The sequence below is a fragment of the Sceloporus occidentalis genome, unplaced genomic scaffold (assembly GCF_023333645.1).
Source record: "Sceloporus occidentalis isolate IW3139 unplaced genomic scaffold, rSceOcc1.0.p SCAF_327, whole genome shotgun sequence".
NCBI lineage: Eukaryota > Metazoa > Chordata > Lepidosauria > Squamata > Phrynosomatidae > Sceloporus > Sceloporus occidentalis.
The window spans coordinates 309,579-337,467 of record NW_028317307.1 but is presented as its reverse complement, the minus strand read 5'-3'; the positions used below and the strand labels follow the sequence as shown (position 1 = coordinate 337,467).

Sequence of the window (27,889 nt, the reverse complement as noted above, 5' to 3'; positions counted from 1 at the left end):
GGGAGGAGAGAGAGGCAGCGGACGGAATGAGAGAGAACGATGAAGATCGCTGTGTGTGCCGCCGTTACAGCGATTAACTAGAGAGCAGCAGCAGCAGCCCCGGGGAGACACCGGAGACCATGCCATAGAGATCCAAATGGTTTAACGGGGATAGGGGGCACTCTGTGACACCCTGGCAGCGCCGATGCCGCATCTGGGAAGCTTTCTGGCTGAGGAGAGAGAGTCGGGTTGGAGGAGCCATGCCGGTGATGAAAGGGCTGCTCGCTCCGCAGAACACTTTCCTGGATACCATCGCTACGAGATTCGACGGGACGCGTATGTACAAAGCGATGTGCCGAGTGCGCATTTGTAATAATTGTGTAATATTATGTGTAATACTTTCCATATTCCAATATTCACTTTACTGCTAAACACAGCTGTGCAGAAAATCCGCAAAAAGTCCGAATTGCTAACTTTACTTTTCTTTTCTAATGAAAGGAAGGCATCTAAAAGCTCTCTAGAATGGGGATCTATATTCGGTTAAAGAGTATCTGGGAAGGACAAGTTGGTGGTAGACAAGAATATAGGCTGTCACGGAGTACAAGGGGTGCATGCTTTGTAGTAGCAATAATAATAATAATGGCTTCAAGAAGGTGATGTCAAAGCAAGCAAGTATTATGTATACTATGTTATTTTATATATATATATATATATATATATATATATATATATATATATATACCGATATATATATATATCTTACTGGGGGTTTGTTATGTTAAGTATATTTTATTATGCAGCTATAATCTAATCTATAATGGATTATCCAAAGGGGTCAGATATCCAAGGTCATTATTCATTGAATGTTAGATCTAAAAATATTATAACTCTTCAGAGAGGCTTTTCAGATCTACAACTTCACCTGTCAGGTTTGTGAGTTTCTTCATATGATCCTGGCTTTTTGTTTGCTGAGCACTGCAGTGCAGACACCTTAACTCCTCCACTGTAATGTAATTAGCTGTCACATTTTCACCAGAGTCATGAATGGAAGGGGAAGTTCTGTTCTTGTATTTTAGTAAATGTCTAAGGGGTAGGTAATAGAAGCCCTGATGACTGCAGACATGAAATAAACCTTCTATTGTTCCTTGGAATTGTTGGTCAGCAGATGGCATATGCTTCTGAAACAGAATGTTTACTCATACAATTTTAAAATGTGGTTACAACAGCTGATGCCCACTACCTGTATTGTTGGAGGATGTGGTTCAAGTCTTTTAATCTGAATTTACAGTCCATGATCTTTTGTAGTGAATATTTAACACAAGGATAAAGTTTGCGTTGGTATAGAGGTTCTTCAAATACTGTAGACAAGATGTTGGCATCTGCCAAGATTTGCCAGGTATCACTCCCTAATTCTTAAAAGAAATTAGAACCAAATGACCCACTGGCAAGCAAGGGGTTAAATGTATTGTGAGATTCCCAGAGTGTAGACAACAACAGTCAATATTATAGGCAATCTTTGTGTTAAAAGATTTCATATATATTGGGCATAGCTGGAAAACATTGTGAGGACAAATGACTGATCTTCGGGATAATGTCATTGAGCAGTAAGGTGTAGTAAGATTTATACAAAATGCATATGATCGCCGTTTAAGGTGTATCGTTCCTTATCTTCTTTTCATCTCGTTAGATTGTAGATCTTGAAACAAACATTGTATGCAGTCTAGCTGTATATTTTAATGTGTGGGTTTGTGTCTTCCTTATCCAGTAACCTTTAGGGTTTGAACTTCATGTCTCGTGGTTTTTACACCATTCCAGGTGAATAAGCAGATACTCTATGATAACTGAGCTATCCAACTTGTGCTTTTTTCAGTGGTGCACTCAGGCAAAAAAAAATATGGATCACTATTAAAACCATTTGTTAATGAGCCATTACGGTAGGATCTGGTTCTAAAAGTGAAGAATGACATTTTCAGTCATTTTCAGTAACCATATGTTCATGGTTCTATTATTAGTATTACAACATTTCATTTTCACCTAAGTTACAATAATGAACAAACACAATCTGTTTTAACCAATAACACACAAAATGTTGTATTCTTGTCCACACTGAATTCATCATTCAAAAATTCACAGTGTGGGTTGGAAAAAGTATATGACCCCCTAGGCTAACCACCTTCACAAAAGCTAATGGGAGTCAGGAATTAGCAAATCCGGAGTCCAATAAATGAAACAGGACTGGACGTGTGTTTCAGAGCTTCCTTGACCAAAAAACCCAATAATTTCCGTCTGCTGTTCTCTGGACCATCTGGTGATGTGAACCATGCCTCACAAAAAAGAAACATCAGAAGACCTACCATCAAACACGGTTGATTTGCATAAAGCTAGAACGAGTCACAAAGTAATCTCAAATAATTTACATGTTTATCAGTCCACAGTTAGGCAAATTGTTTATAAATGAGGATGATTTTGTACTGTGGCTATTCTCCCTAGAAGTGGGCGCCCAGCCAAGATGACTTGGAGGACACAAGGCAGAATGCTCAATACGGTAAACAAAGAACCCTGGAGTTCTAACAACTAAAGGCTTGAAGGAATCATTGGAACTGGTTGACATCTCTGTTCATGAGTCTACCATACACAAAAAATTGTACAGGCGTCAAGTCCGTGGCAGGACAGCACAGAGAAAGCCGCTCCAATTCTACATCGTTATTCACTTGAAGTTTGCCAAAGAGCTCATTGACACTCCACAATGCTAATGGGGAAAATATTTTGTCAACTAAGGTTACATTTTTTGGGAAGAACAAGCAGCACTACATATAGCGTAAAAAGGGCACCGCATACCCACATGAAATCATCCCAATGGTGAAGTATGGGGGAGGGAGCATCATGATTTAGGGTTGCTTTGCTGACACTGGGCCTGGACGGCTTGTCCTCATTGAGGAGACAATGAATTCCCCAATTTATCAAGGTATCATACAGGATAATGTCAGAGTGGCTGTCCACCAGTGAAACTCAGTAGACATTCTGGAATGGAGCGGGAGAAGGATTATGTCTGATATTAAGCAGTTCTGGAAGGAAGGAAGAACGGTCCTGAGCATTGTGCAGGTCTGATCCGCAGCACTTGTTTAAGGTTATTGCTGCCAAATCCAAATGTTCGCTTACTCTTTTTCCATCAGCACTGTGAATGTTTTATGTGTTCAATAAAGACATGAAAGACTATCAATGTTTGTGTGTTATTAGCTTAAGCACATTGTCTATACTTGTAACTTAGATCAGATCACATTTCATGAACAATTAATGCAGAAAACCAGCTAATTCTAAAGGGTTTGTTTACTTTTTCATGCGACCGTTTGTTTCATGTATACTTTATATTAAATGTATCTTCCATTTGACACCTTTTGTTCTTTCCAAGTATGCTTGGATCCAATTTACTTTGGTGAATCCCCAACATCTCCTATGGTAAGACCGTATTTGTTGTTCTTCAAGCTCGGCATACAGAGAGTTTATTTACTCGTCTCCGTGGAGCCAGCTGCTGCCAGCGCTTTGTTTTTGTGCAACTACTTTGTCCTTCGGGGCCAATGACACAGCCATGTCGAGATCCCCAACGGGAATTTTCCATTGGTAACCATCTTATATATTTAAGGAAAATAGATGGAGAAACCTGCATTAAATGACATTCCAGTCAGGACTGTCAGCTGTTCAGTGAATACAGTTGCCTTTGGAAGGTGTACAGTATTATCCATTTGTAATTTCATTTTTTTGCCTTTATACATTACTCAGGACGCCTGTATGATAGTAGTCAGTATCCTCTACACACTTGAATTTTTAATACAACGTTGTATACACTAATGTAGTTTAGCACTAAAAATTACTTGATTTGTTTGTCCCTAACATACAGCACTAAACTAACTGTTTTTGGCAATGCTAATAATGTCCTGCTTATTCCACGAAAGTCCATTTTCTCATACATCTGAATTAGAGGGTCGCTTCGATGATTCGGAATCCGTTTGTCTAGATTGCACCGATATCAGACACAAAAAGCCACTGTGTGTGGAATCCCTTCCTTCGTCGTCTAGGTACATTTCTAATTCCTCTTAACATGCAATCACATTAATATAATTACTTTTATTTATTTTAATAAAAAAAATGCTGATCAGCCAGAATGACGAAGCTTTCTACTCTCTATCTCTATGAATCCGTCTGCATTATTCTGTCCTCTAGGAGTATTTCTGCAAATGGGAGGAACCACGGTGAGCGCCACAGGGACAGCCTCTCCCCATTCTTCCAATCGGCGGAGAGGGTGAACAATGAGGTTCCGCCCCCTTTGCAGAAGCACTCCAGGAGGTCTTGACGATGCAATGGACATCGGGAGAGACATTGACAGCGAGCACGAGAAAGTGAGGGTGAGTGACAAAAGAGCAAGAAACAAAATTCGCTGTCCGACAACAAATAGATGAAAAATGAAATGAAAAATGAGTCCAATTGATTTTTTGTTCATGTGCACAAGTCTAGTGAACATATTATGCTTTGACATTTTTCTAAGCTTCACGGCATTCTAATCCCATTAAGAAAATGACGTAGATTAGTTCAATTCCAGCCATGAGGAGATTTTAAATTGTTTGTCCGCAGGAGCAGAGAAATGAAATAAAAAAGGCATAAAATTAGCAGTTTTTTTTACCGTAGACGGCACTTAGACCTTGGTAATACTATTGATTCCTGTTGTTCATATGATGATTTATTGTAGTCTACACTATCTGAAATGCTCTACGTATTTAACAATTAATTAGGTTTCTGGCCAATGCGCTAGAAAGGAAAATGCTTGTCTAGTCCCCGAACTGGAGGAGGCTATAATGATTTATTTGTTGGATGCCTGATTTAAAGACAGTCCCTCGTATAAAAAACACCGTAAAATCTTGATTTCAAGGTGTATAATCTTAAGGTGACAACTCGGCCAACCTGTCACAACTTCTAGGAGAAAAAGTGTAGCTTTTCAGTTTTTATTCTTGAAACACTTTCCTTCTACTCACCAAACCCTTATTATATTAATAATACTGCTATTTATAACCCGTTCTGTGGCTGTGTATTATATCTCGGTATCTCTTCCCGCTAGCTCCCCGCTGGATAGAATTCCAGTGACTTTCTTCTTAGTTTAGTGATATTCTGTAAATTAATGTAACAAATTACGCAGCTGTTTGCTACAGAAATTGTAATAAAAAAGATGTCAAAATAATACTAGAATGAAAATGCTATTGCATTTATTTACATGTTTTAACAGCATACCATAGCACCATATATACCATAGCACCATATATACCATAGCACCATATACCACAGCACCATATATACCATAGCACCATATATACCATAGCACCATATATACCATAGCACCATATATACCATAGCACCAGCGAGGACACTTTTAGGAAGGTGCCCCGGAGAGCAGAGAGCTGCAAGTCCTTTTAACTTCTTGGAAAAGCATTAAAATGACATTAAAAGGAGTTATACGTAACGAGGCTAAGCGGTGGGCCGGTTCTCGAACATGCTACGGAATTTCAGTGCTAACTTCATGAATTGAAACCAGTAGGAAATCCGAGAATAGTTAGAAGAGACAATCTTGTTGCAGCCGGACTGGCACCGTGGGCATGTTTGCTGTAATTAGGACCGGGTTTAACGGAGTTCAGCACCAAGAACAGCTCTGCAAAGCCTACAAAGCTCTCCGCTGGTTCTATGAGAACGTTTGGGAAATTCAAAAGTTGCAAAATACAGCAGCGAATCTGATGTTCGCCTTTCTGTAACAGAATATAATATAATATAATAATAATAATAAATATAATAATGTAATAGAATTTGTGTGGCTGAACCCACAGAGAAAGAGGAGCGACGTAGTAAAAACACGAGATTTACTGCTGTCCTGTGAAATAAAAAAAAAAGCCCCGGCCCTTCAGCGGTTAAAGAACAGATCCCCATCTAAATGAAGGGCAGTAAACGCACGTGGCGTGTGATGAGGTTTTGAAGTATAAGTTGCCAAATTGACAGATTTGAGATTTGTTTACCCAGAAAATGTTTGACCCTTTACACGCTGACAAAGATCTTCAATGAATTGGCTGCACGGATTAACCCCGAGCAGTGTGACCCAGAATGAAACACTACTGCTGCCGGGTCAGCATCTCTGCAAATAATATATTATCCACCCTCACAATAAAGAGAGATAATAAAATGAGCTAGACGAGCGGTAGATTACGTGGTTGAAAAGCATTTCCGTGTCTCTCGTATGCAGTAATGTGAGATACCCTGCATCGCTTTGAGTTGGAGCGTTTTCTGAATGTCTCTAGGCAACTATTGAGATGATTTCTAAGGAAGCGGAGAGGCTGAATGCTCAGGAATGGGGCTGCAGTGGGTAGTTTGAGGTGCTGTCTAGTGATTGAATATATTATTAAATTCCCTTTCTTCAGGATATAGCGGGGGGGTAGTAGCGAGGCTAAAGATGTTGACACAATAAGTCGGTAGCAATAAGATAGTAACGCTTATCGGGGGGGGTGGAGGACTCAACCTTGCAATGCATCATCTGTAATCATAAAATCAAATGAATAGAATCAGACGCTTTTATGTCTTTTTATATATTATTTGATGCGTTTTTATATTTGATTCTTGGATTGGGGTCGACTTTTCACCGACGCAGAATAAACCCTCATGAACCCTCATGAAAAGTTATATTATCTAACCTTTGGACTAGAATTGAAAAACTTTTTTTTTTTACAAAAATATATTTTGCTTAACAATTTGAGTGCAATAATTGCAATTTAATTACATTTTTTAATAATTGTTTGAAATAGCAGATCTCACAACCGCTTAAAAAAGCAATATTCATCTATTTTATGTAATTGCAGCATAATCGTCAACATCACTGACCTGTAAAATGAAGGTAATTATTACCCTAACGCTGCATGCGTTATAAGTGGATACTAAATGATTTTAATAGCCAGGCTACAATGGCTGATGGCCGTACATTATTCATTGTATATCTGTTAGATTTATTTAAAGATTGGTACTTCACCTGATTGGCTGCCATATTGATAAGACTATATCTGATACAAAAAAAACCAAAACACTTTATCCACATTGTAATCCTCTCTTAAACTACACGGCAAAACTCCCTAAAACCTTCATTATCAGTATACTAAACTGAATTTACTATTATTATTATTATTATTATTATCTTTCATTTAAATAGCGCCAACAATTTACGCAAAGCTTAATACAATCCATATATTCAAGGGGTCTGACAAGACGAGAATTGCCAGACTAAGACAAACCGAGACATTTGGTGAGATACTCTGTATCGCTGGGTGAGAGAGATACTCTGTATCGCTGGGTGAGAGAGATACTCTGTATCGCTGGGTGAGATAGATACTCTGTATCGCTGGGTGAGAGAGATACTCTGTATCGCTGGGTGAGATAGATACTCTGTAGCGCTGCGTGAGATAGATACTCTGTATCGCTGGGTGAGATACTCTGTATCGCTGGGTGAGATAGATACTCTGTATCGCTGCATCAGATACTCTGTATCGCTGGGTGAGATAGATACTCTGTATCGCTGGGTGAGATAGATACTCTGTATCGCTGGGTGAGATAGATACTCTGTATCGCTGGGTGAGATAGATACTCTGTATCGCTGGGTGAGAGAGATACTCTGTATCGCTGGGTGAGATAGATACTCTGTATCGCTGGGTGAGATAGATACTCTGTATCGCTGGGTGAGATACTCTGTATCGCTGGGTGAGATAGATACTCTGTATCGCTGCGTCAGATACTCTGTATCGCTGCGTCAGATACTCTGTATCGCTGGGTGAGATACTCTGTATCGCTGGGTGAGATACTCTGTAGCGCTGGGTGAGATAGATACTCTGTATCCCTGCGTCAGATACTCTGTATCCCTGCGTCAGATACTCTGTATCACAGGTCATGTTTCTTGTATAGTGGACTGGCCATTAAAACTGGCAGCAATGACACAATGCCACTTCTGTGTGTGTTTGCGGCTTGTATTTGCTGGTTTACATGACGGAGATCTCCTGGATCTGTGTAGCAGCTGCATAAGAGCCCCGTGGAGGGACTGATAAATTCTCTGCAGCTTCTCATTCATCTTACAATGAGGACCTGTCAGGGACTGCTGGAGTGGACAGCGAGTGATCTAAAAAAAAAAGGAGATTTCCCCATTTTCTGTACATATAATACAGAATTATAATTCTATAGTCATTATCCTATATCCCATTTATTAAATATATTCATAGGTGGGACCAGAATTATAAATAATAATAATAAAAAAAAACTATAAGAAACCAATAGATCTGAAGCTAGAATCCTTTACTCGCATTTTCAGGGACCTTTGGTCATTTATCCCAGTAACTGCATTCATTTTGTGTCTTGCTTGTTATTTGCTTGCTTGCTTAAATCAACAGAGGTCAAATGGTCATGCATGATTGCTTGCATGTTCAGAGGAAAATCAGCATGTATGACAACAGCTGCTGTCAGGGTAAGCAAAATATATAAAAGCACGTGAATCCTTCTTTTTAGGGCATAGCACCCCTTTTCAACATGCCAGCTGTTTCCAAACCACCCAAATGTGATATATTAAAGCACAAAGCAAAAAAATAACAAAAGAAAAAAATAAAAGCATACATCCACCACACTACTCGTCTTTAAGTATATTAAACAAGCTATTTAGTTACCCCCCACTACTGGAACAGATGCAGATAAGTGATCATCTCTATCTAAAGCGTTTGACTTGGAGAGAAATAACTATTTATAGATTTGTGTGCCTTTTATGTTAAAATAATTGAGGGCACTTACTTGTTTTATTGCCAGAAGCTCTGCGGTGTATTGCAGTGTATGCCAGGTGAATGTAGCAGTGTACATTGTAATATACCGTATATATATATATATATATATATATGTCTGAAGAATATGAAAGCTATAGCGTGAGTCCAGGAAAAAGGATAGATGTGGTTGCCCTGCATTTTCAGAGAGTGTTGTGCATGATATGGTTGGGTTTATTTAATTCATTATCTGTTGGCGTGTTAGAACTACTATATGTGGGAGCCACCACATGTGACTGAAATGCAACATCACAAGCAACTGGCCTTTAAAGAACCTCCGATCTTCTCTCTGTTGTAGGTTAAAGTCAAAATGATGATGGTTGCCAGCGTTCCATATCATTGACTTTGAGGAACACTTCCCAAAGCACCCCATACATATTCACCCACATAATGGATATGTTTGTACGCGCGTAGTTGGCTGTTTGTGGGCTGGAGGGATGTACTATATACGTACTATATCTCAATGATCAATCTGTACAGCAGCGCTGGCTTTTATCAGTAATAGTACAGATACGAAGTATCACCTGGCCGATATTGGTCCACATTCTGACATTCCAGAATTTTGGCAATGTTAGGACACTTTGAGAACATTAAAGTATATAATATAATATATAAGAACGTTACATGTAATGTTACATGACACTGTGCAAGCAACTATGAGCATTCGCTCCAGGCAAGGATGAGAGGTGTGAGTGTGTATAAGTGTTAGACTAAGTGCACGTGTTACGTCTGTTAGTGTTTGGGCCAGTGTGTAGTTTACTTGGAGGAGGCCATGGGGCCACTCAGCTGCACCTGAACCAGAAGGTATCGCTGCCCCTGAGAATCTATATTGAATTCAAAGGGAGTCCTTTCCTGGCACTGAAGCATTAGAAAGAAGGGACCGCTGTGGGGTTGTTGCAGTGCAACCCTGAAGCTGCAGCTTCTCCTAAAGGTAGATAACTTAATTTGTTACAGGTTTAATGAATGCATATCAATTTACGAAGTATGTTAATATACATCATTTAATGGAGGAACTGCATTTTTTACTGTATTGTTATTTTAAAACGTGTTTAAGGCAGTTTAATTTAATTCTCTCTGAATTTACTTTATATTCCATTACAAGCTTAAAGTAAAAAGATGAATGACTCAGAAATGCGGTACCGGAACGGTTACCCAACCCACACTGCAGCAGTCACAAAACCGCTCATCAGTGAGACGTAAAAGACGCTCGGCAAGCTGGTCTATGGTCTGTCTCCGCTCCAGTCCAGCTAGTAGCACCCATCTCAATTTGAGTAAACATCTTGTGAACAGTTACACACATACAGAAATTACACACACACTTACTCATACTCACTAACACACACTCCATCTCACCCCACTGACACATACATGCTCACAAACACCTACACATTCATGCTCACAAACACCTACACATTCATGCTCACACACTGCTTCAGAGAGTATTCTGCCAGAGGCTTTGTATTATTATTTATTAACTTACATGCTGCCATCATATTCAGCAAAAGTAGTGCCTAACATAACAATTTTCACTTAGAGAAACACAAACTAGGGAGGGCCCGGCTCAAACAAGCCTTGCAAATTGTGCGTGTATATAGATTTCTGTGATATTTTACATGCATTCCTGTATTTAATGGTAAATGAGGTAATAAAAGGAAACATAAACACAACTCTTGATTGTGTCCTTGTACATGAATAATGCAGTTCCAGCATAGTGGGATAAATGAATAATATCGTCTCCATAGACTGCCTGCGCTGCCTGTCTTGCTCTAGATCTCATCCTCACCAGTCTGTCCCACCACTAGCTTACCAAGCATTGCAGGTGGGGAGTCTAACGAGACTACACACTAAACATGGTGATGAAACGTCACGGTGAATCATGCATTAAGAATGTATCACATATATATATATATATATATATATATATATATATATATATATATATATATTTTATTCACTCCTGGGTTTATATAGCCATGTTTCTCCGCGACGTGCATTTCTTTTATCACAGCTGCAGGCTGTTCTAGAATGATAAAGGCGTCTGCAGAAACCCTCATCAACCTGCGCAGAACAATTACCCTTACGTCCCGCAATGTATGTAGGTACCTACCAGGGTATTGTTCCTGGGAGATCCACGGCTGACAAACCATGCAGGGCTTCTCTATCAGGTCCCAGCCACATGCTTTGGTGGTCCTATTTTTAGGTATCTCACAGGAATGGAAAAAAGGACATTCCCACCCAAAACACGTTTTATAGCAAGATAAGCAAAATGAAAAGTACATTTAGGGCAGGCAGTTGGTAATAGAAGAGGGACAGATGTTTTAGGCACAATGAGGACTTAGTAATTGTCTGTAAGCTTGGTGCTCGAGGTGAAGTAACTGTAGGGGGGGATCCAATGACCATCCAACCCTTAATTGGTTTCTTAATGGAGGTGAGAATGCATGGTTTACAATTCAAGGAAATTTTCGGGTAGAATCTACACAATAACTGCTAAAAAACGCTACAATGAAATCTAATCGTAACATCTGCACTAAAGTGATTCAAGTGAATGATAAAAAGGCATGACTAAAATCTGTTGTAACAATACGGTGGTGTTATGTGACGTAAAGCAAGAAAAGTATACATGTTAATAAAAGTGAATGAACAGAAAACCACTTCATGCTATTTCTACACGCACTAGAACCATCATACTGATGATAACCCAATTTCAAGAATAAATCTTCTTCCACAAATTAAAATAGCTTTTGTAATCCCCTGAGCTCTGGTCCTGGACATAGGATGTATAAATCAGAGGGTCCCTTAGCACCTGAACACTTCAGCGGATTCATCATCGTGCCGCTTGCACACCTGCCCTAGATATTCTCAATGAGCTGCATATACCCCCCCCTTCGTACTGCAGTCCCAGCCCCTCGCTGGTTAACGCGGGCACTCCATTATTGTACATTTACCCAAGTCATTTTCCCTTAATTGGCTTTGAACAAAGTTGGCCAGTTTGCGTCTCAAGGGCTATTGGCAGAGTTCTCGAATTTTTAATGAATAAACAAAGACGCAATTAGCAAAAGTCTAATCTTTTTTGTAGAGCTAAAGCGCAAAGAAAAAGTTCCACGTTTGGAAACCATAATACACGTCTTAAATCTGAGTGAAACGATGCATCCACAAGAGAAATTCTGCCTTGAAGCACAAGAAGGTATTTATCTCACGCTATCCCAACATGATTTCTTTCAGAGATATTTCAATACACTAAGAAAGGTAATAATGCAGAGGAAAACCGAAATCAGTCATTCTATGCATCAAAAGAAGCGCAGACAAAGAGCCACAGAAGGGGAATAAGCTGGAGTCTATAACAACCGTATGAATCATGGCAAATAAATGAAAAAGCCCCTACAGTTATTCTAAAATAAAACATAAAAATGTAATGATAATATTTAATAAACCAAATGATGATACGAAGGCCATGGATCTAATAACATAGCAGGAACTGCCCTATAAATAAATCATAAATCATTTTCCAGGAGGTGTCAAAGCTTCTAAAAATAAAGTGGTTCCAAAAAATAAACCTACATTTCAGCATCATACAGAATGAGCTAAAGCTAGAACTGAAAGGGAAGCATGACTAGGAATCAAAAAAAAAGCAGCAGCCGGGCCATGATAATATGTTTCTGTTGCCCCTTTAAGCAGTGACATAGAAACGAGGCACGCTCTGCTTTAAGAAACATGTAACAGCTGACACCGCTGCCACAAAGAGAATGGTCTGATGGTTAGAATGTATGGTGACGCATATGGCTCACCCAAGGGGGGCTTGCAGGGGAATGGACGTAGTACAAGACCCTCACTGAAATCAGCGGAAGCTCTTTCTGTGCTTGTGCACTGGTGGTTTTGTTAGACCGCCCCGGAACCCTCACCGTGCCAGGGCTGGTGCTGTCTGGAAGTGAGTTTACCAAGTGGACACAGTCGGCAGCAAAAGCGTTCGGCTGAACATACGGGGGGATTCTACATAATCCTTCCATTTGAAAGGGGGACCCCTTGGCTATCTGGCATATAACGTCCTTTTAAGTGGTTCATTCTATAAGCCTGTAAGCTGTTTTAGTAAATACTAGTTTGTCTTGGCCAGAATTGCTCAGAGTGTACTCTACTGAGTGTGCTCCTGCGCAGTTTATAACTGGTTAATTTGTTGACCTGCCAGTTAGCTCAACACATTAAATAATGCAACACTAACAAAAGCACCGTGTAGTAAGATGTCAGATAGCAACGTTTAATAAATGAGAATTTCTTGCACACGTATGTATATATTTACACCCTGCCATGTTTCATGTTTGTTGGTGAGTGTTGTTAACCACATAACCTATAGAACAATAAAGGTAACTCGCTTGCAGGCATTTGTTACAATATGGCTTATCTCAGCAGAGCAGAAACAGCTGAACACGGACAATGCGCTAGAATTCATTACTTATATATTTGCCATGGAGGCTTTTTTTTTTATTATTATTTTTTTTAATCATAGTAAATACGAAACCAAATGTTATTTTTACTACATGCCCAGAAGCACATACATCCCCCTTTAACATTAACCTCTGCATTGCTTGGTTTTTCATCTTAACCAAGGAAAGAGTATTTGGTAGTTTTGCCTTTTGCTGGTGAGGTTCTGTAGAACAAAAGAACAATACTAAGCTCGAATTAGTACACTTTATTGAAAACGTGCGTTTTACCTATCCTTCTGGCCTGCCAACGGCCACATCTAAACATTACTAGAGAAAGGTTTTCCCTGCAGTGTAATAAATCAACATCTGCATGTGGGATAAAGTAATTTATCATACATGGCAACCTGCTAATAGATTGCAAACCCAAATACATACACACCATTTCTGGTATGGGTAAATGTAGAAGGTGTATGAGATATGAGCAAAAAATAATAGAGTGCCTCGGTCTTAATCACCCAGTCACACACTCTGACTAATGAAAGCATATGCAGGAAGTGGATTGTTCAAGGAAAGTCCCTAAAGATATCACAACTGGCAACAAAGTCAGCCTTCAGGTCTGCATGAAGTTTATTGGGAAAAAAAAAAAGAGATAAAGCCAGTTTATCTCCAATACAATCCTGCATTACTGTATACAGCATCGGATTTAATGCTCAAATACTAGAAAAATAAACACTCGACTAAGCAAGAGGTTAAAACCAACCGAGGAGCTTGGATAAAATCGATACACATGGATCTATTGATTTGGAACAATATATCAGCAAAGCAATCGCCGAAGAACTCGCGATGTCATTCACAATATATCAGGAAAAGCAAAGAACTCGCGATGTCATTCACTTGTAACAGCTTCATAACCGATTGTGAAAATAAATGAAAAAATGCCAGCCGGGGCCGTGAAAGTGCAGCGTACCCCAGAAATCTCACAACCAACAGCATACAGGGGAATGCTAATGGATTCAGTTCTGTGATAATAGACACAAGCTCTTCACCATCATCGGAAACGTAATATTTGCAGGGAAACTTGCATCCCAGTGGAAATGATCTGGCAGTGTACGGGTTAAAAGCTCAGAGAACAGAGTAGAAAATTCAAAGGGCACCTTATGGTCTCAAACTACGGAGCCAATTCAGCTCTCCTCGCTCAGCATTAAATATGACCTCGGCTCGGCACAGAGACGTATCTTCTGCCGGCAGATCAAGAGGATTTGCTGCGCATCTAATTGACCCTTGAGTTACGCGGCCCAAATGGCTCCAAATCGGAGGTGTCGAGATACAGCGGCTTTTGTACGATAAGAATGGACATTGCTTTGCCGATTGAAGAAATAAATGAAAACATTAAGATAATTACGCTTTCATAGAACAATGGTTTGGGATTTCTAGGGTAACAATACGTGCAGGAGGGGGCAGGTAGCGAGTCCTATCGCTTGTAAATAATAATTAATGCCTGATGGATACGTTCGGTTCAGTAACGCGCGACACACAAGCTGGCTGTTTAAATAGTATTTGTGTTTTTGGATGAGAATGGTAAGCGAGGATGACCTGCCTGATACTTCCTCCGATTCGGTACCCATCACTAATACCATTCAGCAGTGATGGCGTAATAAACAGCATATACCACAGTGGTCTGCAGCAATAATAATTCTGCTGCTCTGTGCATTGATAGTAAATGGCGTGCCAGAGTATTAAATACTGATACTACCACCTCTTTCCACATATTTATATATACATATGGAAGGGTTTATATATTTATATATACATATGGAAGGGTTTAGAGGTTCATTATGTGAGGTGGAGGGGGCCGGTACTGACACTGCCCACGCTGTCCCTGATTCTTGTATAAATTAAGTGAAGAAGTTTTCTCGTTCAGCTGGTTCCCCTCTTAACCTCCCAGCTTTCGTGATTAAAGTTACCATAGCAACGTGTTTACCGAGATGCTTTTGCTGCATTTTTAGCATCAATGCACTGGAAGTTAGGTGATCAAAGGACTGCTTTAACCCTCGTGGTGTCAAAAGCCACTCGCTCTTCGAGCCAAGATAAACCTTTATGAAGATCGTTTGGTCCTTGTGGAATTTCATTTTTTTGCAAATAAATGGATGCTATGTATTATAACAAAAAGGTCAACTGTAATGACCTAGAAGAGACATCATCAGATATTCTAACCGCCGTTCAGAAGAATAACTTCATTTACAGTTCAGATATCAAGCCACAAATTACAAAAGCTTATCTAAAACTTGCTTTCTTTCATGTCTTTTAAGGCCAAAAACTCTTAGCTCAGTCCTGTGGCTCTGCGCTCCCATAGTCCATTAAATAAGCGGGGTCACGGTGTTGTGCTTGGGGGTCATGGAGTTGAATACCAGCCTTGATCTATCAATCTCACAGCACCGAGGTTTTTAAGCAAAAGCAAATATAAATCAGTGTTATCCACACAGAAAGCTAAAGAACAAATTAATGCAATGGCACCAAAGTCACAATAAAAAAAAGAGTTAGAATGATAACGACTTCAATGTGATTACTTCTGACCAAAGTCTCCTCTTCCTCTAACCAACAGACAGTAACTTCTTGCTGGCAAACGCTCAGGTGCATCGCGGCTTCCCCATCGTTTACTGTTCCGATGGATTTTGTGACCTGACCGGGTTCGGACGGACCGAGGTTATGCAAAAGAACTGTAGCTGTCGTTTTCTTTACGGACCAGAGACCAGCGAGGCGGTGCTGCAAAACATCGAGAGGGTCCTGGATGAGAAGCAGGAGTACCAGGCAGAGGTGTGCTTCTACAAAAAAGATGGTAAGGAAACCGAAATCATAATCACAGGACACTGGATGAGGAATTGCACGCCCTCACAATAACCATGGAAAGAATAGTTTAACAATAAATACAACATATTGGGCAAAATCCATACCAATTATAAACTAGACACATTTCTCATCCTGTCTTAAACCCAATTCCCTTAATATCGAACGTATAGTTCGGAATGTAAAGTTAACGGTGTGTTGAAAATGTGTATTTGAGTGCAGAACGTGTCCTAAGGACCCACACCGAGCTGTGAATTATAAGCCACAGGATACACAGATCCTCTTCAAAAGTCTCTTCTTCGCATCTAAACAGATTTTCTAACATCATGGATTTCCTTTCCATGTATCCCCTCTTTTCTCTCTTCTTACACAGAGGATCTCTTTTGGTGCCTGCTGGACATCGTACCCATCAAAAATGAGAAAGGAGAGGTGGTCTTGTTCCTTTTCTCCTTTAAGGACATCACTGAGCACAGAATGAGAGTTCAGCATAGTGATAAGAAAGATGGTGAGTTCAGCAGAGGCCACCAGCTGCTGGTACCCATGAAGCCATGTTCCTTGAGCAGGTGATTGCGTCGGTACTCGGGACCCCGTTTTATTCTTGTTTCTATATATTTCTAGAGAAGCAGAAGAGCAGACGTTCAGGTAACTCACACTTTGGTTCAGTGAGAAGACAGAGCAGGACGATGCTGTGCCACCTGACAGGCCAAGTAGCCGGCAGAGACAAGAGTGACCTTAAACTCAACAGCGTGAGTATCGGTGTGACACAGACGTTCCGCTGAGGTTTCCATTATAACTGTGCGGAGAAATTCTTTATTCTTGGAATTTTTCATTTTTAAATTATATATCAGGGATTCCGCCTAATGGGTGGGTTTACCACTGGTTATGGCTCCCCATACTTTAATAGCAGATTCTATCTAAGTAGGACATAAATAATGATTTGAATTGTTTGAGGTTATTGCTCATAGGGTATAACTGCAGATGGCTAAAAGAATAATGATTGTAGATGAAAAGTATTTTATGAAGAATGAACAGAACAAATATATAGTAGATATTAACAGGAACGCACATTCATAGGAAATGTTAGTTACATTTTACATGGAGGCCCATTTTTGCAGTTTTGTTCATGGTTAACCCATTATATTTCACCATTTTGTATTTGTGTTTGGGTTTCAGTTTTTTTGTTGTACTCTGGGTGCGTTTATGTAAATGCTTCCTGAAATTCTGTTAACTAAACTATTTTCTGTAATCTGGATCCTCCGGTCCGTTTTGATAAATCAGCTCTGTATAGTTATGGGGGGAGAATATTTGGTCCCTTTTTCATAGAAAGATGTGACTAGAAAAAAAACAGACCACTCTTAATCAGATTATGTGTGAAAGTGTAACAGATCAGAAGGATTATGATCAGCTGCTCAATGGATAGGATCAAAGGGGCCAATCTGATTGGTCACAAGAGCAATCCAGATCCGGCTTTGGTGACACTGTGACAGCAGAAGGGAAAGCGTAAAAGTCTAGGTCAGTAAATGTGATTGAATGGAATGAAATGCTGTCTTCGAAGCACGTTTCCTAAACAGAACAGCCCCGTAAAGATCTAAACAAGGAGATTTATTTGTTGGTCTCTCACATTTTGGCTTCATAACATATATACTACAACGAAAACGGTGCCATCAACAATTCTTTAAGTGCTAAATAGTATAAGCAATGCAGTAATCAGAAATGCATTAAACAACTCGTCGACATGGAAACAGTGAAGCATTACATTAAACCTATGTAATGGTGCCGACGAATGAAAAAGAAAACTATATGCGTCCGATGGCCAGTCTGGGACCACTAGAGTTCAGTGAGACGGGATTACGGGATCTGGAAGTAACCACATTTCTAATCATCGCGCTCTCTTTATTTCTCTCCCTAGAACCTTTTAGATAACAAACCTACGCTCCCTGAATACAAAGTAGCGTCTGTCCAGAAACCCCGGTTTATCCTTCTTCACTACAGTATATTCAAGGCTCTTTGGGACTGGCTTATCCTCTTAGCCACCTTTTACGTCGCTGTCACTGTTCCTTACAACGTTTGCTTTACGAGCCACGACGACAGCGTCTCTGCAGCACGCAGCACTATCGTCAGTGACATTGCGGTGGAAATGCTTTTCATTTTAGGTAAGCACATGGGGGCCAATCTTTAAATACATGAGTCCAAGAGAGATAAGTTGTTGACTTATCCTACAGACTCCCCGGATCTCAATCCGAACGAGCATGTGCTGGACAAACAAGTCCGATCCAGGGAGGCCCGTGTCACAACTGTGTCCATAACCTCTCCATACAGTGATAAACGGGGCTTGCGTTACTCTAGAGTTATAAAACAAAACATTGACAGATTTAAGGGACCGGCTTTTACAATAAGGCAGCTGATGACGGTTGACTGGCTTGTTTGTTTTGTAGATTTCTCCTCTGTAACTAAACACAATGTCGTTCTCTCTACAGATATAATTCTGAATTTTCGGACCACTTACGTCAGTCAGTCAGGGCAGGTTGTGTATGAACCTCGATCAATCTGCATCCACTACCTCGCCACCTGGTTTTTCGTGGACCTCATAGCAGCATTGCCGTTCGATCTCCTCTATGCATTCAATGTTACCGTGGTAAGATCCGCTGCGTCTACAGTTACATTTTTCCCTTCAGGTCAATTCATATCCTTATTGTGATTTCATGCATATTATTTCCGTATTATTTGTGTATTTCGTTTCCCTAAAGATGTTGTAATGAGAAAATAAGTGCAATAATAAAAATCACTTGTAACGTCCTACATGTGACTTATAGGATGCAGGACACATATTTCAAACACGTCAATTCAAACCATTATCCTTCCTCCTGCAGTATGTATGTGTGTCTGTACATGTGTGTGCGTGTGTATGTACATGTGTGTATATACATGTATTTTAGCTTGTGTTCTAATACTGCGCCATTGGTGTTTCTCCTTTGTTTTTAAAGTAGTTGTGAGTAAAGAGTGCATCGTTGTACCCATTTAATTTACTTAATTATTTGACATACTGCACTTTTATTATATTTTTATTTCTCTTTTGCATTTGAGCCCCAATTTGTGTCATTTAAACTAAAGCGTTAACTAAAATTTTCACACATTTCCATTTATAAGCACAGCGTTGAAAATAGAATGACGGGTGTTATAGCACTTCATCTACGGTATACACAGGGCTGTTTCTACTAAACGGCAACTACTGGGGGTCCAGACGTCCTCAGAAGCCCATAGACACCCGAATCCTTTAAAACATTGGCAAAATAATACAAAATGTCTTTTTTGTCAGTGTTTCAGAACTGCTCAGGGTCCGACCTCAGGGAAATAAGAATTATAACGTCCTGGGGATTGGGCTCTGAGATGAAACCTCTTATACAAACCTAGGTTTAAAAAAAAACAAAAACATAACATCTGTAGCTTCTCGTGGAAATATAAAATAGACGAACCATCTTATGCTTTGACGCTCCCTTTTTCTTCTTTGTTCTTCTTTCCCCGCATCCCTTTTTTTTCCTTTGGAAGACGTCTCTGGTCCATCTGCTGAAGACGGTTCGTTTGTTGAGACTGTTGAGGCTGCTGCAGAAGCTGGACCGATATTCCCAGTACAGCGCGATGGTACTTACCCTCCTGATGTCGATGTTCGCTCTCCTCGCACATTGGATGGCCTGCGTTTGGTACGTCATCGGCCGAAAGGAAATGGAGAGTAATGACCCCGTGACCTGGGACATTGGTAAGACTGACAAGTATCATTTCATTTGTTATAAATGAATAACGACCATTGAATGAATAGGAAGTTAGCATGATTTTGTTTCTTTCATTTGATTTACCCTATTGCTGCATCCACTCAAAGTTTGGGGAACTAATAATTGTTCGATGCTCATTGCATTCAATAAGAGCGCTCTGCACACGCCAGGCGGAAAGCTTATCACGTGCCAGTAGATTTGACATTATTCATTATAACTATACATATTTGCTCTATACAGTGTCGTCCAATGAAGTAAAAACCATTTAGTATACTGGAGGACCCAGTGAAAATCTTTAAGGAAAAACAATAGGCTGGATGATTTTTGTTAAGTGAAAAAGATATTTTTTTCCCCAGGATTGTCCTAGTTCAGGTCACATGTTTTTTTTGTGTAAATTAACTGATAGAGTAGACCTGAGAGGTTTTCAGCCCTTGGCATTTAATATTGGATGCTTTCTAGGAAAGGTCCATGGGCAGAAACATTTACAAAGGCTCACTGCAAGTCATTGTGGTCACACACCTTAAGTCATTAGCCATGAAACCCGATGTAATTCTAACGCCGGATCCCGTCTCCTAACAGGTTGGCTCCATGAACTCGGTAAAAGACTCGAAGCCCCCTACATCAATAACTCTCTGGGTGGTCCTTCCATTCGTAGCGCTTATATCGCATCCCTCTACTTCACGCTGAGCAGCTTGACGAGCGTGGGATTTGGAAACGTCTGCGCCAATACGGACGCTGAAAAAATATTTTCGATCTGCACGATGCTGATTGGAGGTGAATATTTACAATGATACAAAATGTAGCGTGGAAATCTATACTTTATTTTCACAAAACCACTTGAAAATAAGCTGTTTTAGAATGACGTAGCACATCACAGGACACGCGGTCATCTGCTACAGATAGCGAGCGGTTGGACTGAAAAAGTGTCATTCTAGGGTCAATTAGTTCTCAAATATATCTTTCTCTTAAAAGAAATGCATTCCGAATGGTTGCGCAATTCTTAGAGATGGACATCCTAAAAATACGCAGTAGTGATATATTTTTTTTTCTTTGATATTTACACAGACAGAAAAGATTTGAGTTCTGTTTCTTAACGCGAGTTAATGCATTAAGGAAAAGTACAACGCAAGGGTTAACCCTGCTATTTCTATTACTATTTCTGTTGCCGATTCCGCAGCCTTGATGCATGCCGTAGTGTTTGGCAACGTGACAGCCATCATCCAGCGCATGTATTCCCGTCGGTCCCTTTACCACACGCGCATGAAAGACCTCAAGGATTTCATTCGTGTTCACCGTCTCCCACAGCAGCTTAAGCAGCGCATGTTGGAGTATTTTCAGACAACGTGGTCCGTCAACAACGGCATTGATGCAAATGAGGTAATCGACAACTTTTTTTTAACCAACAAGCTTTTTGTTGAGTAAATGAGGCACTAGTACTTTACTTTGTATCAGGCAGGCAGAGGGTCACATTACTGAAGAACTCGGCAAAACAGCTATTTATGAGATGTTCTATTTAAATAAATGTCAAACGTTCATGTGGTAAGCAGGTATCGCTCGATCTTTCACACGGGGACACTTGGCCGTGTCTGTTTCCGATAGCCGACGTGACTTCCAGGGCAGTCATACGTGTGAGTGAAGACATCTGCATTCTCTTCTTCCAGCTACTGAAAGATTTCCCGGATGAGCTTCGCGCCGATATCGCGATGCACCTCAACAAGGACATCTTGCAGCTCCCCGTGTTTGAGACAGCCAGCCGCGGATGCTTGAGGGCTCTTTCCCTGCACATCAAGACTTCCTTCTGTGCCCCGGGAGAATACCTCCTGCGGCAGGGCGATGCTCTGCAGGCAAACTATTTTGTGTGCTCAGGGTCACTAGAAGTCTTGAAGGACAACATGGTGCTAGCCATTCTTGGTAAAACCTGCATTTACATTTTGATACACATATTCTTTATACTTAACCATCGAGATTACCCGTACAAGAGTAATAATAAACAAAATAAAATACAATATAATGGTAATGAACAATGTACTTAAACAGATATATGGACGTTTGCAAGCACTGGTGTTGTCACAGAGTTCTGATTTAAGGTGATAATGAAACAAGATATTGTTGGACTGTAAATATATTAGAACATGGCTATGATTGCATAGGCGGCACTGGCGGACCGGCGTGTACGGGGGAGATGAACCGACGATTTAATGTACGACTCTGGCATGGGGATTCAGACATTAGAAGTCCTCCATCGGGGAGGGCTGGCAGCCTAAGATCTGGGGGGCAAGTCTAGCCAAGTAACCTATTGGGCCACCAAATCAGCTGACCATCTATGCCCATCTTTTCCTTATTGATGTAATGTGATGGGATTGGGAGTATCCGTACACTGAAAATAAAAATACATGGGGAGCCTGAAGCCACAATTTAGTGCCACTTATCCTTTTAAACGATATGCAGCTGGAAATAGAGCAAATACTTTTTACTACAAAGTCACGATGGTGTTTTATCTCCTGATAAGTAAAAATAAATAGTTACAGTAAGTAAAGCACCTGGGGTTGCAAGCCCCTTACAAGCCAATTACAGTGTGGAGGTCTTAGTCGAGCCGACGCAGCCTCCATAGCATACTGTGCCTGGTGTCACATCTTTCATGGAGCAATGCAGCCATTTCTATAAAACATCATATCACCCAAAGTGCAAGAGGGATATGACATCATATCACAGCGCTCAGGGAGAATGGTAGCCATGACGGTAAGTGGCGAGGGGCAGCCGCCCTGCGATGGAGAGTCTGTCAATCATTGATAGTATGTCTCACTATGCTATGAAATGTCTTTCCACACCAACAAACTGTGCAGGTATGAGAGACAGCGGAACTTGTATTTAGCATCCAATCATTTTATTTCCAGCACTTACAAAAGTAAATAAATAAAGGTCACGTCATGATACACGCGTCCATCTTGTTTCTGCCACAGGCAAAGGCGATTTAATCGGTGCCGACATCTCCAGTAAAGAACAGGTGATCAAAACAAATGCTGACGTGAAAGCCCTGACCTACTGCGATCTCCAGTACCTGAGCCTGCGAGGACTCTTAGAGGTGCTGGAACTTTATCCCGAGTATTCTAGCAAATTCATGGCTGATATTCATCACGACTTGACCTTTAACCTGCGTGAAGGCAGCGAAACTGACGTAAGATATACATACGTTTTTAAAGTTGGTCGTTAAACTCATAACTCGCGCTTTCATCACCAACAATGTTTTGTACTTACTATATCTAATCACGCTAAATAAATTGATCAAGACTTTTGTTACGTTGATGAGTTATGCTCTACGAGGGACCTCTTTCCATTACTACGTTCGGTCTTTCCACAGAATATCTGAGACATGACTTTGTGCGATATTTCAGCTGATCTGGAAATTTATTAGAGAAATGGATAATTATATTGTCTTTTACTAGAGTGAGAAATTTCTTATAGTAAAATAAACATGAAGATTGAAAGCAGCTAATTGGTTAACCGACCCCTTAATGATGTTTGTTTATAATTAATGAAAAATCTGAAAGCTGAACTTTTAATTTGTACAATATTTGTAGTTTTTATATTTAAACAGGTGAATGAATTTAAAATGGATTTGTTTATTCAGACAATGAGTATTAATATATTAGCCTGGTTACATTATACATTCTTCACACAAAATCTATCTTTCTATTTCAGGGTTTCTACAGATTCACGCGATCTCCTCGTCTCTCACAGGTATTTTCTGTCCATTATATTGCTCTTGAATCATACAAAGTTATAGAAACTTAAACTTATAAAACTTAAAATGATCTTAAATTGTATTATGTTATATTAACATTGTATGTTTGGTTGTGTATTCAGTGTCCGTTTCAGCTTATTGATTAAATCTCACATGTTTATAAACGTTATACTCTTGTCAGAAAAGCCCATGGGGTTCTGGGGCTCTTGTCTAGTTTTTTTTTATTTTTTTTTCAAGGACTCTTTAAAATAAATCAAAAATAAATATAATACAAATAAATAAATAAAATAGGGTGGTGGGACACAACATTAAAGTATTAAGCTCCAGGGGGCGTTTTGATAAATCCCCATGAGCACCCACTATAAAAAGGTATATATTTCGTTATATTTTATAAACAAGTGAAATAGTATTACCCAATATATACTCATTGCTCCCCTGCTTTTTAACAATTAAAATAGAATGCTCTGCATGCCAAAGGAAGCAACTGGACCTCTTAGAAAAGATAAAAGAGGGAGTAAAGCCCATAGTGCTAAAAGGAGATTGAAGATGATAGACGAGGTGTAGGTTTAGATTGTTTGTTTAGATGTTTGTTTGTTTGTTCTTGGTTTTAGCCTCGCCCGGAGTCTGGTACAATGTCTGAAAAAAAGCTGGCCTCAATCTTGGAATCTAACGATGAGACTGAAGACTTTTTCCGCCACTCTCCTGCAACCATGACACGCAGGAAACTTATGTTACCTAACCTCAACAGCCCCGTAAGACGTGGGTCCCTAAGCAGTCTTCTTGGTGATGATCTGCGCCAATTTTCTGCCTTCCGACGAAACTGTCGCTCCCCAGTTCACAGTAGTCGTGGCAGAAGCCCCTCTCCCCATTGTCATAAAGAAGAAAAGGAGTCTGAAACAGACAGTGTTGGATCACGTAAGCCAGCAAAGCTCCTTATCCCAGCTCTCAACACGTATGGCCCACCTGACCTTAGCCCAAGGTGAGCTTTATTCCCACAGGTTTAGAAAATATTGCTCTAGACTGAGTAACACACCGCAGGGCGCTCGTCTGGCATCAACTAATGAAGAGCAGCTGCCCTTATTGGTTGATGCCAGAGCAGGCCCCTGCCGGCGACCAGTTTACAGACCTTTAACTCCTGGAGCCAGAAGACCAATGGGCCCAGCATCAGGAGTTAAAGGTCCATGAGAGCGACTCACTGGCGACTTGCTGCCAGGGAGCTCATCTGGCATCAACCAATGAAGAGCAGCTCTTACGGACGAACACAAAGAATGTACACGAATATTCGGCCGAAAACAACATGGAAACAGGCGAATTTGTGGAATACGAAGGTTTTATTTCACGAAGACGAATACGGGGATGAACACGATGACATGGCTGGCACCCAAGTCTAGTCATAATGTTATGGATGATTGGTCTAATATATACATATACACACATATATATACACACACACACACACATACATATACACTGTATATACATTCTAAATATACCTAGGAATGCTCAGGGTTTGCCCCAATCTCAGGGTGAAGGGGCAGATTCTCAGGGTCACATAGTCTGGAACTGACTTCTTTGTGTTCTCTACTGGGGTAATCATATAAGACTGATGTCATGTGACTGTTCTGTGACTACATATGATGATCTTTTCTGCTGTATATCATCTGTAGGGTTGTCGATGGAATTGAGGACAGTGGAGATGTCTCAGAGAGCCAAACTTTTCAATTCAACATAGACAACTCTAGGATGAGATCTCCGATCAAACAGTCTCCTGCAGCAGGTATTGTATGCCTGAGGTTTATCTATCACGGCCCAGAGAACGTCACCAAAGTGTCTTTACAGAACCGTTTCCACTGTCTTAGCCAAGTAAAGGTGCACAAAAAAGTGGGTATTACCCTTTAATGCCATTCTGTATTAAAAAAACGCCATTGTTAATAATGTTTAAAAGGTTAAAGGGCCCTGGCGTACCACTTATATGATATGACAAAATGAAAAAAAGATGTTTCTCACATTATATCCATCTATCTATCCGTTAACATTTACTAAACTGTCAGACAATAGCTTAAACATATCAGCAGGAGTAAATTACTTGGCAGATATTAAGTAACGCTAAAGACAACAAACTCACAAGTGAGGTGACCGCACTGTTTTTGTATTTTGATTTAGGAATAAATCTGGTTAACCCACTCTTGGCAGCAGAAGCAGAAGAAATAAAGCAAAACATTTGTAGATTAAACCAAGAGGTGAGAGATTATAAACCCATTAAATAGAATGTTATCTGTGATGGTAGAAAAGCAGCAACCTTTCCGCTAACCTTGATCATGATGAATTTCAGCATAAAATTTCATGGCAGAATACCACAAAGCTTAATCAACCAAGGGTACGATGTACCAAGAGGACCACCATATCTACTAGACTTGTGATTCGGATTTGTAGGAATTGCAAATTTGCCAAATTTTGCTAAATTTGGCTATTCATACAAAGCCACGAAAACAAGGACAGACTTCCCACAAATCGGATGAAAACAAAGCTCTCTCCGTTTCCCTACCTTCTTTGCTGACTTCTGCCGACCACTTCCACATCTTCTATCTTCTCCCTTCACACACAGGGGAGAGGACGTTACTGAAAGTGCTGCCGTTTCGGCGGAGGTTCCCGCAGGGTTATGTCTGTGGGGATGCAGACAAAGAGAGCAAATTGAAGAGAGCAGATAAAAAAAAAAAAGAGCAGATACAAAAGTGGTCGGCAGAGAAGGTGGGGGAACATTTAGAGAGCGGGAGAGCAAACGAGACAGAGTGTGAGAGTGAGTCCAGGCACCGGCCAACAAATTAAAAATGCCCCAGAATTTTCTGCTGAACCAAAACAGGCAAAGAACATAATTTGTCACGTGATAACAAGTGGGCCAAAAATAAACCAAAAAACGTCTCTGAATCCTTTGTGGGCCCGTTTGCACTTCTAATATCTACTGCGCTGCACTGATGCCTACATACAACTCACAAGATCAAGCCATGAAAAATACCGTTATTTTACCAGCGTAGGATTTTGCTTGCAAGTTATTTAGATAATTTATTGGGAAAGTGTTATGCGGAGGATAAGTTACATTTTACATTAAATGAACAGTTATAAACACGAATGCGTGACACGTAAGAGCAAAATATCAAGGTTATCATAGCCATCATTTAATAGAACGAATGACACACAATGCGTAACAACACGTACTCCACAATAATCTTAAATTATTCATTTTTTTCCTTTAATGGAAATGCGAGTGTCTTGGTTGGCATGGTGACTCCATATACGTAAATTTATCAGCTGCTTAAAGGGTAAAAAGGAGAGCCCTATCAAAGTGTTACACATTTCTTATCGGGTTAAGTCACGGGGATGGATTTTTTAAAACAAATATTGTGATAAGAAATATTGTATTCCTAAATAATAATAATGCAGAAATATTAAGGATTGTATGTGCTGTATGCTATATAGTATAGATATAGAAGAGAAAGTAAAGTAAGGAGGGGATTCTGTAGGAAGTAACAGAACTTATCCCAATGGATAAGTAGAATTAGCAGCTTTCCACGTATATATCCTAGTTTAGCAGATTATTTTGTGACATATCGGCCCGTTACAGAGTTATTTTCTTCTGTATTACAGATAAACAATCTAAACCAGGAAGTGTCTCAGCTAAGCAAAGAACTCCAGCACATGATGCATCTACTTCAAGCTCTGCTGGCTGCCCAGCAGTACAGCCCTGCCCTGGCATGCCCCTACACCGTCCAGGTGGTCTCCACTCCACCTGGTGCCCACATGGGTTATAACGAGCAGCAGCCCAGGCCAGGCTATCCCATTTCACATTCCCTACATTTGCTGCAGGAATCCACAATCCCAAGAACACTTGGCCATTCACCTATGGCTTCAGATGGTACCTACAATCAAGTTCATTTACCCAGGGTCTCTCCGGATACGTGCCCAAGGTCAGCCGATACAGAAGCCTTCTATGCTACAAGGGACTGCTGCTACATTCCCACTAATACCACATGTCCACCTGGGACACCCTTCTCACCAGAAGAAGTAGAGAGGGTGAGGCTGATACAGCCAACTGAAGACTTGCCTGGTTGCCCCCAGACTGCCAGCTATGGTTTTCCAGTGTCAGAACCTTCCGGGATGAGCTGGCATTCTCATACCTTAACCTCTGTGAGTTCAGTTCACGCTTTCAGCACCGTTCCCACAACGAACAGCTCACCTCAGACATCTTCCATTAGGGAAGACACAATGCAGACTTGA

The 27,889-nt window shown here is 40.4% G+C and overlaps 1 protein-coding gene across 1 annotated transcript; it reads left to right on the top strand.

The window, feature by feature from the left end:
* Nucleotides 1-239: 239 nt before the first annotated feature.
* KCNH4 (potassium voltage-gated channel subfamily H member 4) lies at nucleotides 240-27,889 on the top strand. Its single transcript, XM_089505401.1, has 16 exons — nucleotides 240-315; nucleotides 15,867-16,100; nucleotides 16,482-16,613; nucleotides 16,727-16,854; nucleotides 18,018-18,261; nucleotides 18,586-18,743; nucleotides 19,655-19,862; nucleotides 20,455-20,649; nucleotides 21,053-21,252; nucleotides 21,537-21,786; nucleotides 22,836-23,050; nucleotides 23,575-23,613; nucleotides 24,229-24,596; nucleotides 25,285-25,394; nucleotides 25,781-25,857; nucleotides 27,260-27,889. Exons 1-16 carry the CDS (start codon nucleotides 240-242, stop codon nucleotides 27,887-27,889), a joined length of 3,264 nt encoding a protein of 1,087 aa, XP_089361527.1.